The following is a 16,067-nucleotide window of genomic DNA, read 5'->3' as shown; positions in this document are numbered from 1 at the left end:
GATGGGAAGTGGGAGAACACAAGTTTATGTAGTTACCAAGTGAAGTTTTATACCAGCTACATATAAGCCAAATGTATTCCAAACATAATTCCTTACCTGGTTTAGTCTGTGAATTTCCAAATAAGCCTCCAGTATTGTTGCTAGAACCAAATGCAGATGTTCCAAATGCTCCTCCACTAGTAGTACCAAAGCCAGTATCTGAAACAGCAAAATCCAGGGTCTATGAGTAAAATAGTTTTATTATTTCTTTTTATTTTATTATCATTATTATTTCTTTTTATTTATTTGTTTAGCTATTTATTTACTTATGTTTCTTGGAGACAGGGTTGGCTGTCCTGGAACTCACTCTGTAGACCAGGCTGGCCTCGACTTTAGAGATTCTCTTCCTCTGATTCCCAAGTGCTGAGATTAAAGGTGTGCACCACCACTGCCCAGCTACACTGCGTTAAGTAGAACCACTAATACAGTTTGAAGTCTTTCTCAAATTTTCATAAAAATTATTACAGGATAGAAATTAAGCCAAGGTATTTTACTTATGATTTCCATAAGAACATGAATTTTAAGTCAAAAGGTGTGGTTTTTGATCATCACAAGGTGCATGCAGCCCAGTGGCAGAGTATCTGCTAAGCACAAGCAGTGGAGGGGAGCGACCTCAAGCACAGGAGCAGTGCTCTCCACAGTGGGTACATCCTCCCCATCAATTAAGATAACCACAATAATCCTTCACAGATATTCTCAGATCCACTTCTACATTATGTCAAGTTGACACAAAACTACCATAGTGGTTCATACCTATAATCCCAGCACCTGAGAAACAGAAACAAAGACTAAGCTACATAAAGAGTTGCGAGTCGGCTCAGGCTACAGGGATACCAGTCTCAAAACAAAGCAACTGAACCAGCAAAAGTCAAATTAAGACATTTTCTCCTCTTTCATTATTTTTCAAAACTTACTTTGTCCAAATGTTGAAGTTGTGCCAAAGCCCCCGGTCCCACCCCCAAAGGGGGTTCCAAATGATTTGTTAAACATCTTCAAAACAAAGTGTTTGCTTCAGAAAGCTGTAAAAGAAAAGTTATTCTTTTGAGAAACCAAAGAAAGTAGTACGTTTCAATAAATCTACCATTTTACAAATATTAGTTAGACCCATAAAAATGACTGCATACTGCTCTTATTCAATATTCTAAAATCTTGAATGAATAAATTAATTAAATGAAAATATTATTTAAATTAAATATAATAACCTATATATATGTTATAACCTATGAAATGCTCATTAATCTACACACTTCCTAAAATAAACTAGTACTATAATGTGAGATTGAATTTCTGATCCTACCAATTACCATCCCCTTAAAATGTTTTTCATGTATGTGTGTTGAATTGCTGGGCAATTTAACTTTTCTTACTTTTAGTGCATGTATTCCTGCAAATGCCACAGCACATGGCATGAATGGAGGCGAGAGGATGGGACAGAAATAGGGTCTGGAAGCTGAACTCAATTCAGCAGGCTTGGCAGAAAGCTGAGACATCTCACTGACCCAGTTTTTTTTTTTTTTTAAGTTTTTACTTAGTTTACATTTTACTATACTGATCATAATACAGATCAGTATAGACAGTACATGAAGCTGCGGGTTTGCTCCCCAGCACTGGATATGGTGGCACATCCATAATCTTAGCACTCTGGAGGTGGGAGGTTAAGGGGATCAGAAATTCAAGGTAATCTTTAGCTATCAAAATCAGTCTAGGTTACATGAGACTCTGTCTCAAAACAACAATAACGAAAACAAGACCTCAAATCTATGAGGATAGGTTTTGATAATAATCCACTTAGGAGATTTACAGTATGTGCATCAAAAATTACGACCATATTCCTTTATCCCAACTATCTGAAATGTTTCCCTGGCCAGGGCTGGAGAGAAAGCTCAGCAGTCAAATAACAAAAAAACAAATAGCTGGGCATTGGTGGCACATGTCTTTAATCCCAGTACTCGGGAGCCAGAAGCAGGTGGATCTCTGTGAGTTCGAGGCCAGTCTGGTCTACAGAGTGAGGTCCAGGACAGGCTTCAAAGCTACAGAGTAACCCCGTCCCATCTTGAAAAACGAAAAAGTGTACCTACTTACTAGTCTTAAAGTTAGAGATCCACACAGGAAGCACTAGAGCACACCTTTAATCCAGCACTCAAAGGCAGAAGTTTGGTATCTGAGTGTTTGAGGCCAGCCTGATCTACATGGCAAGTTCCAAAGCTACAGAGAAACCCTATCTATAGAAACAGAAACAAAACAAACAAACAAACAAAAAGCTAAAGGTTCACATAATCATCATTTACTCTTCAGGATTGAGATCTGCTTTAAGTTCCCTACCTTTAGCCTGATGTGGTGGCACAATGTTTGTAACAGTGTAACAGGCAGAATTGCTGGGGCTATACAGAAAGCCCTAACCAAGCCCTCCCCCCCCCCAAAAAAGCCAAAAGATTTGAATAGCTACATTAAGGGAAAAAAGATGTGAACAAGTTTTTTAGCAAAAAATAGGTGAATGGTAAATTTTATTTATATATGTTCTACCACACGTTTTCAAAATTTTGTTTTATAACACGAACAGTTCAAGGGCAGCCTGGACACATGAACCATGCATGTGTCACCCAAAACAAGTGCTATTCATGTTGATTTTGCCAGGCACCTCCATTTTTTTGTGTTTTTGATTCTGGATACAGGTTTAGTCACAATGCTTGAGGTTATATATAGGAAGTTTAGATTTATAAAACAAGTGTTGGGAGATGTATGTTATTTGTCCTTATTGTTATTATGTGCTAATTAATAACCATGTAACATACTTTGATCATATTTATCCCTCCTATATACTTATTACTGTGAGCTGTATGGCCTAGTTTTGAATCAGCATATGACTACTCATCCAAGGTCCTCTGAGACCATTTCTCACTTGACAAAGACCAGTGAACCTTGGGAAAGCACAGACTACTCCTGGGACCGAGCAAGCTGCACAGTCTCCTTTCTCATAAATATTGATGATCGTCTTGGCAGTTTTTGGTTTTACTTTGTCACATTTACTCTGACACATGGGATAGGAGTGATCATTCCTAGAAACCTCACTTTTTTTCTCAAATATTTTCCCCCTAAAGTTCTTTGGGAACTTAGGTTTCTTATCTGGAAAAACCAGCTCTCACCCCAGACCCTGGGAACTTTTCTGTTTCAGTGTGGACAGGATAAGAGGCAATAAGTTAAAGGGCACATATAAGCAACACAGGGGACATTAACTATGTCTCCTAATTCTGGGGAAAATTAAGATGGAAAACAGTGTCTTACTAAAGTTCACTCTTCAGTGAAGCTTCAGTGACAGGGAACAGTTGGAGAAATACAAGCTAACTGTATGGAAGTAACTTATGACAAACCACCCCTATTTCCATAAAACAGGCTTTAAGGTTTTAATAATATTGTTGTTTTTCAGAACATGTGCCTATATTTATCACATTTTAGCTATAACAGGATGTGTCTGGCTTGATATTTAGCCAAGTTAACAAAATGCTGATCATTGTCATCTTTGGTTTAAAAGTTGTTTTAATGCAAAAGTTGGGCAAAATAATATTTGTTTCTGCTTAGGTTAATACTGGAGGATAGGAAAAACAGACTTGTTTTTAAAGTATAAAGAGTGCTTGAGCTGTTCAGGAGCTTGTATAAAATTCATCTGGTGAGGGGTTGGAGAGATGGCTCAGTGGTTAAGAGTACTGACTGCTCTTCCAGAGGACCCGGGTTCAATTCCCAGCACCCACATGGCAGCTCACAACTGTCTGAAGATCCAGTTGCAGGGGGTCTGATACCTTCACACCAATGCACATAAAATAAAGTTAAATAAACCATAAAAAATATTTTAAAAAAAAATTCATCTGGTGATCAGACACTTCTTTGCCCCCTCCTTTCCCATCTCAGGACCTGAAACTGGCTGCAATGTGATGGAGGAGGGTCATCTGTCTATGTGTTATTTTCATTGGTTAATAAAGAAACTGCCTTGGCCCTTTGATAGGACAGAAAATTAGGTAGGCCGAGTAAACAGAACAGAAGGCTGGGAGGAAGAAGGCAGTGAGGCAGACGCCATGGCTCTCCTCTCCAAGATGGATGCAGGTTAAGATCCTACTCGGTAAGCCACCAACCACCTCGTGGCGCTACACAGATTATTAGAAATGGGTTAGATCACTATGTAAGAGTTAGCCAATAAGATAATGGGCCAGGCAGTGTTTAAATGAATACAGTTTCCGTGTAATTATTCCGGGTAAAGCTAGCCAGGCAGCGGGAACACAGCCCGCCGTTCCTTCTACAGCAATGGGACCACCACACTGTCTATCTTTTTGTTTTGTTTTAAGAAAAGTTTTTTCTGTGTAGCCCTGGCTGTTCTGGAACTCACTTTGTAGAACAGGCTATCTTCAAACTCAGAGATCCAGCTGTCTCTGACTCTTGAGTGTCAGGATTAAGAGGTTGCACAACCTCATCCAGCAGCCAGGTACTTTCTTTTCTTATTCATTTCCACACACAGCAAACCTGTTCATGTATATCTGACATCTATTCAAGGGACATGTCACTCTTTAAACTTAACAAATTTTTCTCTGTGAAATGTACACTTACAGATCATTTTAATTGCCATTTGTGCATTTTCGCTGTAATTTGACTCTATACACCTTAAGTTCTACAGTTCCCAATCATCACCATTTTACTATTAATAATCTTACCCTAATACATTATACACTCATTTCACAAAGGGATTTTAAGTAATAATACCCTGGAAAATACCGCAACACCTACAAATTCATTTACATTTTTTATCTCACCAACAATGAAAGATGTTGGTATTAGCTATCACTGCTTTTATCACCTTTATTTTGCAAAGTAGAAAAAAAAGAATCAGGTTTTACTAAATTTTACAAGGTCAAAGAAGTAGAGCTCAAGTTTAACCTATTTAACTTTCCGAAGACACTTTCAATTACAGGAAAGTAACAATCAGCAAAACCATACTACAGCATATTAAAGAATTCAACTGCTTCAGACCTAAGAACAAGAAGAAAGAAGGCAACAAATATTTTTAACCCATGAAGAAAGCATCTCATTCAAATGCAATCTATCTTTTCATTTTGGAGATTTGGAGATAGGGTCTCACTCTGTATACCTGACTGACCAAGAGATCCGCCTACATCTGCCTCCTAAATACTGGAATTAAAGGTGTAAATCAGAATCCCCACTCAACTTCTTCAGTTCTGAGAAGACTGAACTTGGTTTATTCTCATTTACCGCGCTTTTCTCTAAAATTATCACAACAGAGGCTAGGAATTTAGCTCAGTTGGCAAGAGTACTTGTCTAACATGCACAAAACCCTGGGTTTGATCCCCAGCATAAATGAAGAACAGCAGCATATGTCTGTAATCCCAGCATATAGATTTAATAGGATCAAAAATTCAAGGCATCCTCAGTAACACAGATCTTATGTCAAAATGAGCCACAATAGAAACAAAATTACACTGAAGCAAATCAAGATCAGAGAAAACCTCACAATCTGTCATAACCACAGAAACTGAAAAATGGCAAACTGGGTAAACTGGTGCTCACCTATAATCCCAGCACTAGAGAGGTGCAGAAAAGAGAATCAGTTCAGGTTCAATCTCAGCTACTCAGTGAGTTTGCGGCCAGCCTAGGCTGAGGCCCAATCACAAAACAAAAACTAGTGAATGTAGACAGCTCTGCTCTTCATCTGTTTTCCTAACTCAGTTGCCTAATACCAGATTCAGTGAAAACTTTATTCTTGCTGCTACCAAACAACTCAATTCACTCTACAAACTTCAGTCTGCTACCTTTTATAAGCCTATGTTAACTCCATCTAGCAATGATATTCTTCTAGACATCCATAATACAATAAAAACTCTCAGCACATATCTATCTTAACCCTTACTTCCCAGCCTGGACACTGTGAACACCAAATTATGCAGACATTCATTTAGGGCTGTAGAAGAGTTGCTGTACCAGCTGTTTGCTATACTATAAGATAGCCTTCAGCTGCCAGTCTTTTTCAGACCTACCTCCACTGAAAACTACCTCATCTGTGGTCATACTCTCTTCCTGTGACAGCCTAAATCCAAGGCCAATGCTAAGATTCTTGGCCCTAGCTCAGTGTAAAATTCTAAATACAGGGGCTGGACAGATGGCTCAGTGGTTAAGAGCATTGGCTGCTCTTCCAGGTCATGAGTTCAATTCCCAGCAACCACATGGTGGCTCACAACCATCTGTAATGAGGTCTGGCGCCCTCTTCTGGCATGTGGGCATACAAGGAGGCAGAATGTTGTATACATAAGTAAATAAATCTTAAAAAAAAAACTAATTAAAAAATTCTAAATACAGGGCAGATAATTTTAGCTTTTGAATTTTCATAGGACTGGTTGACACCTTCACCAGGATACCACAATACTTAAAAATATAGCTTAGGGCAGAGTGCTTGCCTAGTCAGAAAGGGTCCTAAGTTCAATTCTCTTTTACTAGTAAAAAGAAAAATAATCAATATATAAAAATAAAAAAATAATCAATACATTAAAATAAAGATAAAGCTGGGAGGTAGTGGCACATGCCTTTAATCCAGGCACTTGCAGAGACAGACAGATCTCTGTGAGTTCAACACAACTCCCTTTGCTATAGAGAGAGTTCCAGGACAGGCTCCAAAGCTACAGAGAAACCCTGTCTTGGAAATAAATAAATAAATAAATAAACAGGATGAAGAAAGTAACACACAGGCAAGAATCAATGTTAATGTTTGCCTATTACTTGTAAGGCCCTACGTTCTACCCATATCACCATGTATGTTCAATCATCATCACAATACAGTATATCTCCCATTTCTTTCACTTCTCTTACAGGTGATGATACCAAGAAAATTTCCTAAGTCAACTTCCAAGGACTATGTTAAGTTCAGAGACTGCTACTATATCCCATTTACAATGAACCTGACAAAAGAGAGACAATTATCTTTTGTTGTTGTTGGAGACAGGGAACAGATGGTGAAAGCTGCCCTCAAACTTCCTATGTAGCTCCAGACTGACTCAACTGTTTATCTTCCTGCCTCTACCTCCCAAGTATTAGGATTCCAGGTGTTTGACAGTACAACATGTCATTTTGTTTTTGTTTTGTTTTTTTGAGACAGGATTACATAAAGCCCAGGCTGACCTTAAACTCACTATGTAGCTAACAATGATCTTGAATTCCTGATCTTTCTTCCTCTATCACCCAAGGTTTACAGGTCTATGGTACCACATCAAATCACTAGAAACACTGGTTGAAGTGGCACACAGGTAGGATATGACGAAAAAGCAGAAGCAGAATAAAATGGACTCTAAAATGAGAAAAAAAAAAGAACCATCTGTAAGATATTTCCATGGTCTAGATAAAATTTTCTACAAAATTTCATTCTCCCCCCTCCCCGCAAGTGTTTTTCTGTAGCTTTGGAGCTTGTCCGGAAACTTGGAACTCACTTGGTAGACCAGGCTGCCCTCAAACTCACAGATATTCACCTGTCTCTGCCTCCTGAGTTCTGGGATTAAAGGCGTGCATCACCACAGCCCAGGTCATTTTTGTCTTTATGAATTAATTTACTTACACTCCTTTTGTGTAAAGACATTTGAAAATGATCTTTAATTTATGCCTTAATTTGCTTTTGCCCTTTGTGCTCCAATAATCTTCTAATTTTTAGTTATACTAATACCAAAAGAGAGAGAAGACAATACACATCAATAATCCAAACACTAGGCAGAAACATATTCCCCACTGTTTCAACTGACCTGTAAAGGGATGTCTTAGTAAGCTAAGTGAACTCTGGGTATAAGAAAATTAGCTTTCAACCTCAAAAATTAGGAGACACTTCACACAATGTTAAACAGGAAAACCAAAACCAAAAAACCCAAGCACTGCCAATCTGAATGACTATGCCAGTCTTCCAAGCCACTTCCAGCCTGCTGCTTTCTAATTCTAGAAAGTTATACAAATACTAAGTAATTCTTCCTTTTCATTTCATTGAATTCCTTTGTATCAAAGTCAGCAAAGAGTAAGAACAGTAAATACTCGTTACTTTCCACTTTACAAAGCACTTTTTAAGTCTCTTATTTAATCCCCTATCAGGGTAGTAGAAAAGCGAAGAATCACTATCCAGTTAAACTGAATAAAATGAGTATATTTCTGTTTGTTTGAAACAAGGTCTCAGTAAGATCTCATTCTGTCACCCTGTAACCCAGGCTGGCCTGGGACTCAGCAATCTTCTTAAGTGCTGGGAATACATACCTGGAAACGCTATCTACTTTTTGTCTTGGATGAGACAAGAGACAAGAAAGGAGGCTAGGTAATTTCCAGAAAGAACTAAGTACCTAATCTTAACCACCTAATACTATACTCCATTTTGGGGGCCGACCTAGAATTCATTAATTTTACCTCTGCATCAAAAGTACTAAAACTACAGGTGTACACATTAAACCAAGCTCCAGAGTCAGCTGCTTCTGCTTCTTTTTTAAAATATTTATTTACTTATTATTTATTATGGATACAATATTCTGTCTGTGTGTATGCCTGCAGGCCAGAAGAGGGCACCAGACCTCATTACAGATGGTTGTGAGCCACCATGTGGTTGCTGGGAACTGAACTCAGGACCTTTGGAAGAGCAGGCAATGCTCTTAACCACTGAGCCATCTCTCCAGCCCCCTGCTTCTGCTTCTTTTAAAGACAGAGTCTCACTATGTAGACCAAGTAGCTTGGAACTCAGAGATTCATATGACGCTAGGCCTCAAATTCTGAAATTAAGAGGCTATACCACCAACACCATGACCTGCAAAAATTTCTTTTACTTGTTTATGTATGTGTGTCTATACAACATCTGTGTAGATCCCCACAAGAGGGAGAAGAGTATGCAGGGCCGGTTTGCAGGTGGAGGTACAAACAGTTGTAAGCTACCTGACTGGGGCGCCGGCAACAGAACTCAGGTACTCTGGAAGAGCATAAAGTTTAACTAAACTGTAAATTCCAGATTCAGTGAGAAAACCTGTCTTGAGGAGCTGGAGCGATGGCTCAGCGGTTAAGAGCACTGACTACTCTTCCAGAGGACCAGGGTTTAATTCCCAGCACCAACATGGCAGCTCACAACTGTCTGTAACTCCAAGATCTGAGACCCTCACACAGACATATATACAGGCAAAATACCGGTGCACATAAAATAAAAATAAATAAATTTAAAAAAAGAAAACCTCCCTTGAAAAATAAGGTGTGGAAAAAAAAAAAAGAGTGTAGGGCCCCGCAGGGATAGTGGCACACACCTATAATCCTCCTACTTAAGAGGCACAGACAGGTAGGTAGATCCAGCCTGCTCTACAGATGAAGTTTCAGGTCAGCAAAAACAACACAGTGAGACTGTCTCAAAGAAAAAAAAAAGTTAGGTGTGGTAATACACACCTTTAATTCCAGCACTCAGTAGGCAGAGGCAGGCAGATCTCTATAAATCCAAGGCCAGCATGGTCTACAAAGTGAGCCCAGGATAGCCAGGACTACACAGAGAATCCTGTTTCAAAACCAAAGACTAACTAACTAAATAAATAGAAAGTGAAGGGTGTTATGTTATTAAGAAAAACTTATGGGCCAGGAGGATCTCTGTGAGTTGGAGGCCAGCATGGTCTATATAGTAAGTTCCAGGACAGGCTCCAAAGGTACACAGAGAAACCTTGTCTTGAAAAAACAAAAAGCAAAAACAAACTTCTGGCCTCCATGTGAACATGCACAGATACAGCTGCACAAAGGGATCTGCTGATACCTGACAAGAGGGTGGGTCGAATGTGCAGATTCTAGCAACCATTATATCAAAGGAAGACTAAGTGTTAAATAATGATAGTGATAGAGATCTTACTGGAGAATACAGTTTCCTTCACACACGGGCAGTCCCAATTCAGACTCAATTCTCCTCTTTACCAATTTTAAACATAGCTGATTTAAAACTAATTAAAAAAAAAAAAAAAGGACAAGCAGAAGCTCGTCTGTAAAATAAAGAGCAGGTGGTTACCATGGCCCTAGGTTCAATCCCCAGTACAACAAAACAAATAAAAAACTGGAACCTGAGCATCAATTAAGGTAACGGCCCAAAATTAATGAACAGTTATTGAATTCTTCCCTGCCATCCAGTACAAAAAAAAAAAAAAAAATCAGTCACTTAAGACTGCCCATAATGAAGCAGTAAAAAGTAGTTAGAATGTTAATTTTCAACATCTTTTTAATACGCTGTGATTATTCTTTGAAATTCAGGGAGAAGTATTCCAAAGCACTTATGTATTCTGAAGACTCAAGGAAAAGTACTTCTGTCATTACTTTGGAGAGCTCTTTTCTTTAATCTCAAAAAACAAAACAAAACCAAAAAACCCAAAAACAACAAAAATGATAAACCATGGTTAAGCTTTGAAGCAAAGTTGGGCATGATGGACCACGCCTTTGAGGCAGGCAGATCACTGGTTTGCAAAATGAGTTTCAAGACAGCCAGGGTTACAGAGAGAAACTCTGTCTAGAAAAACAAAAAAAATTGAAGCAAAAATCTAGATTTTTAAAACTTATCTGAGAGTTTATCAGCTGCCACATTCCTTTTAAATTTTGTATTTATTTTTATGTATATGGGTGTTTTGCCTGCATGTGTCTGTGTAACACGTGTGCCCAGTGCCCACAGAAAGTATCAAATCCCCAAAAATTGTAGTTACAGGTGGTCATTAGCCTCCACGTGTGGGTGCTGGGATTCGAACCCTAGTCCTCTGGAAGAGCAGAGTCCAAGTGATCTGAATGACAGAGCCATGTCTCCTGCCCCCCTCCCTTCTTAACAGAGTATTTGTTTGCCTGCATGTGTGTTACGTCCATGCACCACTTCTGTCCCTGGTGCAGGTGGAGGCCAGAGGAGGGCACTGCATTCCTTGAAACTGGAGTCACAGATGGTTGTTGAGTCATGAGTGAGTGCTGGGAATTGAACCCACATCTTCTGGAAGAGCAGCCAGTGCTTTTAACCACTAAGCCATCTCTCCAGGCCCCCTATTATTTATTTTATTTTTATTATTTTAAATATAGACAGGGTTTCCCATATCCTAGACTGGGTCTCAAAGTGAATATGTTGCCAAGGAAGACCTTCTATTTCTGTGCTATTTAAAGTTTCTATTGTCAACTTGATCCAACCTATAATCACCTGGAAAGAGAACCGCAACTGAGGAACTACCCAGACTAGACTGGCCTGTGGCCAGGTCTGTGAGAAAATGTCTTAACTGATGATTGATGTAAGAGGTCACTCTACCTAGCACATCTTTATGAAGGGGTGGGGGGCGAGGGTCCTGGGCTATATGAAAGCAAGCGGAGCAGGAGCCAATGAGCCACCCAGTAACAGCACTTCTGCATACGGTTTCTGTTTCAGTTCCTGCCTTAAATTCTCTCATTGATGGGTTTGTGACTTGGAAGTGTGAAATGAACTAACTGTTGTCTCCCCCAAGCCACTTTTGGTCATGGTATTCATTACAGAAACAGAAAAGTAAACCAAAACAACTTTGATCTTCCTGCATTCACCTCCCAAACACTGGGATTATAGGCCTATGTCACCAGATCTGGTTCATAAAGTACTGGGGATGGAATACAGGGCTTCATAAGCACTAGGCAAACACTCCACTAACTAATCCACATTGCCAGCCCTCAGCTTCCAAATTCTGTTATTGTTTTGACAGAGGGTCTCACTGTATACCCAGCTGTCCTAGAACTCCAGATGGTGACCTCAAACTCCCCAGGGCTGTAACTGAAGGTCTGTGCCATCACACCCTTCTAAAAGGGAAAATACAGAGTTGTATTAATATATTAACAACTGTATTGTTTAATCTGTCAACATTCATCACTTAGTGAATCAACAATTTCCAAATCACCAATAGTGATGCTATAAAATCATGCATGATACAGCATACAAGATGAACCGATGAATTTCAGTATAACAGCATATAAATTTAACGATATGGTTTCCAAATCTGCAGCATAATCAACCTTTAATGAGGTTTGAGTACAGTGTAAATGGAGAATACAATATCGGTCTAGTCTACAGAGTGGGTTCCAGGACAGCCAAGTCTAAACAGGGAAATCCTGTCTCAAACCCACGACCAACTCCGCAAAAACAAACGATCAACTCCGCAAAAACAAAAACAAAATAAACAAAAAACAAAACCCTCCCTTTTTTTCAGCTACTTTATTTCTCACAAACTTTAAGTAAAATACCTTGTCAACTGTTGAAACCTAAAAGATGACTAGCATATCCAATGCTCTTATTAAGTCAGCTTTCCCACTGAATTCTTTAGCTATTACTATGTTTAATTTGTACTTAATTTTTCAGATAGGGTCTTAATATTTAGCTCTTGCTGGCCTTGATATGCTTGCCTCTGCCTCTAAGGTGCTGGGCTTAAAGGATTAAGACATCATCGGCCAGGCGCTGGTGGCACACACCTTTAATCCTAGCACTCAGAAAGCAGAGGCCAGCCCCGTCCTACAAAGAGCTAGTTCCAGGACTGGCTCCAAAGCTACAGAGGATGAGACAGAAGGATAACAAGTTTAAAATAGGCCTGAGGGTACACACCAAGAATTTTGTCTCGAGAAAAAAAAAAGGAGGGAGTTAGTAGACAATTTATGAACTAAAAAGCAAAATAAGGGTATAGTTTTCCTGAAATGTTGGGACGATTTTGATAGTTACAACTTTGGAAGGTGGTGTTAGTATCTAATAGAGAGAGGCTGAAGGCTGTTACATAGCCTACAACACACAAGAGAGCAAAACTTAAAAATTATCTCAATATTAAAAAAGTTTTAGCTTGGGGCTGGAGAGATGGCTCAGAAGTTAAGAGCACACTGGCTGCTCTCCCAGAGGTCCTGAGTTCAATTCCCAGCTCACAACCATCTATGATGAGATCTGGTGCCCTCTTCTGGCACGCAGGCAAACATGAAGGCATAACACTGTATGCATAATAAATAAAATCTTTTTTAAAAAAAGTGTTAACTTGCTGGGCGGTGGTGGCACGGGCCTTTAATCCCAACACTCAGGAGGCAGGAGCAGGCAGATCTTTGTGAGTTCAAGGCCAGTCTGGTCTACAGAGTGAGTTCCAGGCCAACCAAGGCTATAAAGAGAAGCCCTGTCTTGAAAAACTAAAGAAAAAAAGACTATTAGCTGCAGTAGCTGAGTTATCTTGCTGTGAGATTATACCGAATGATTAGGTCAATTTCAAACACAACACATCAAACCCTCAGAAAATACTTAATACCTAGCCTCTACTAAGATTTACATAAGAGGTATACATGTGCATATATTTTTGGTTCTTTGAGATTGGGGTTTTTCTGTGTAACAATTCCGGTTGTCCTGGAACTTATTCTGTAGAACAGGCTGGTCTTGAATTCAAAGATCCACCAGCCTGTGCCTCCCTAGTACTGAGATTAAAGACACTCCACCACATTCATGATTTACAGATTATAATAACGTCAGAATTTTATAGTCTCTCACTAGAAATTAATCAGTATTACAATACTTTATGTCCTAGACTGACAGTACACAAGTAATATTACAATAAATCACAACTTATTTTCCCAACCTGTGAATTTAGTACTCTGTAAGTTTAGTTATTCTTAGATACCTAAGAGCTAGTGGCTACAAACGAAATACAAAGTGTTTCAGAAGTACACAAATATCTAGCTTCTTTCCTGGAGTATTTTTCAGTTTAACTTTTCTGTATTTGTTCATTCACAGAAATATAACTAGTGAACTGTCTATGTATGAGTCATGTAAGCTAAATACAAATTAACATGTTAGTTATTTTTGAGACTGGGTATCATTATGCAGTCCTGACTGGCTTGGAACTTGCTGTACAGACCAGGCTGACCAAAACCCCGGAGATCCACCTGTCTCTGCCTCTGGAGTGCTGGAATTAAAGACATTCACCATCATACCCAGCTAGACAAAAAAAAAAAAAAAAAAAAAAAAATTATCATAATTGAATAAAAAGACAAACAGGAAAATAGAAAATGTGTGCTACTGGCAGAAGGATAAGTAAGAGTGTGAAAACTTACAAAGGAAAGCATGCCAGAAAGAGCTTCCCAGATCGTGATATCCAAACTGATAAAATGGTACAAAAGACACCAGGTCACAACTTTAACTTTAGACCACAGTTCTCTTCTGCTCTTATGCATTACTTGCTTTTAAACATCAAAGCTACAAGCTGTAGATGTCTTGATCAAACTGACAAGTATCATAAGTAATTTATCAAAGTAGTTCCCAGTACCTCCCATATGCCCAACCTGATTTTTTTTTATTTTTCATTTCAATTCTTTTATTACTTTATGTGTACGAGTATTTTGAATGTGTGTATGTGTGTGTACCACATGGGTGCCTGGTGCTCCAAGGCCAGAAGAGCTTGTTCCCAAGACTGAAGTTTGCCAAGTTGTAAGCAGTCATGTAGATGCTGGGAATCGAACACCAGTCCTCTGCTCTTCACTACTGAGCCCACTCTCCAGCCCTCACCTGTTTTTATTTGAGATGGATCTTTTATGTTGCCCAGGCTGGACTCAAACTCCTGGGCTCTTGTTCTCCACCCTCAACTTCCATGACAATACAGGCTTGCACCACCACATCTATATTGATTTGACTCAAACCCAACACTTGGGTTTGGTGGGGTTTTTTTTGTTGTTGTTTTTGTTTGTTTTTTTTTTTTTTTGAGGCAGGGTCTCATTATGCAGTCCTGGTTGTCCTGGAACTTAGTATGTAGACCAGGCTAGACTTGAACTCACAGAGAGCCAGCTGCCTTTGCCTCTCAAGCACTGGGATGAAAAGTGTGCATCACTGAGCCTGTCTGTCCTAACTATTTTTTAAGTTTAGTTCTCAAAAGTCTGTTAGGGCTGGGTGTGATGGCAAACGCCTTTAATCCCAGCACCTGGGAGGTAGAGGCAGCTATCTTTGATTTCGTAGCAAGCCTGGTCTACATAATAAATTCCTGAACAACCACAAGTGAGATCTTGTATCAAAAAAAAAAAGTAAAAGTCTACACCAAGGTATACTAATAAAGTTCTATTATCTTATTATTTATAAGCAAACATGGTAACAATAAAACTGGAAATGCTTTGAAAACTATGTCAAATATCCAAATGTTCAAGTCCTTACCCCTACCTACCAAATAGAGACTAGCCAATAATGGGAGACTGAACATACAGGGAGGGTGGAATAGTATAAAAATATCTAGACTTGAGTCAAGACATCAGACATTCCCGAGTCCTCTTATTCTACCTCCCACCTACAAAACTCTGCACCTGATACAGAGTTGGGGATTGACAAATAATTGCTTAAATCTTTTGGCTGCAGTAACTCAGAAATCCAATCCTTCTGACCTCGGTTTACACGGAACATGCGGCAAAACAGAAAAGAACCTTTCAATCGGCTGACCAGACCTCTAATGGGCAAGCATGGTCGTAAAAAGCTAACGCACTTCCGACTCACTCAATCCTCTGGTTAACCCTAGACAAAACGCGTCCTGTAGAGTGGTCAAGGAAATGATGGGGGAACCTCACTGAGTACCCAAGGCACCATCCCCGCAAGGGCCTGCCTCACCTCTGCCGGGCGAATGAATGAGTAGCACCGGAGAAAACGAGGTTCACTCGGCATGGGCTGCCACCCGAGACCCCCTGGCCTACGCCCCACGCGTGTGAATTCCCTCCCAGGGCCTCCCGAGCCAAGTCGCAGGGCCGCGGGCCCCGCCCCCTCACGCAGGCCCGAAGGAGCGCGCCCGGCACGAGACTGGCGACGGAGAGGGCCCGGGGCGTCCCGCGCAGATGCCGGTCCAGAGGGGAGGACCCGCCCGCCCAGCCCCAGCGGCGTCCCCGACTTACCGCGGTGCGTCTGGGGTGAGGACCCGGGTCCGTCTGCCACCCTCCGCTCACAGAGCAGCGCGCGGCCTCAAGGAAACCGTCGCCGCCGCCGCCACCGACCGCCGCTTCGGGCGCAGCGCGCAGAGGCCCGACTGCGT

The 16,067-nt window shown here is 40.2% G+C and overlaps 1 protein-coding gene across 7 annotated transcripts in view; it reads right to left on the bottom strand.

The window, feature by feature from the left end:
• Nup98 (nucleoporin 98 and 96 precursor) overlaps positions 1 to 16,067 on the bottom strand; it is a 96,744-nt gene extending 80,677 nt beyond the window's left edge. For 6 of the 7 annotated variants that reach the window (XM_087908636.1, XM_087908640.1, XM_087908638.1 and 3 more), the window contains exons 1-3: positions 15,931 to 16,067; positions 954 to 1,058; positions 97 to 198 (exon numbers count right to left, since the gene is read on the bottom strand). In XM_087908636.1, coding sequence (XP_087764762.1) covers positions 97 to 198; positions 954 to 1,029 — 178 coding nt within the window. In that variant the 5' untranslated portion in view covers positions 1,030 to 1,058; positions 15,931 to 16,067. Of the gene's footprint in view, positions 1 to 96; positions 199 to 953; positions 1,059 to 15,652; positions 15,781 to 15,930 lie in introns of those variants that run through there. The other variant, XM_087908637.1, reaches the window with a different exon arrangement.

The sequence above is a fragment of the Myodes glareolus genome, chromosome 7, assembly GCF_982192425.1.
Source record: "Myodes glareolus chromosome 7, mMyoGla1.1, whole genome shotgun sequence".
NCBI lineage: Eukaryota > Metazoa > Chordata > Mammalia > Rodentia > Cricetidae > Myodes > Myodes glareolus.
The sequence above is the reverse complement of the archived record's forward strand: the minus strand, read 5'-3'. Positions and strand labels throughout refer to the sequence as shown.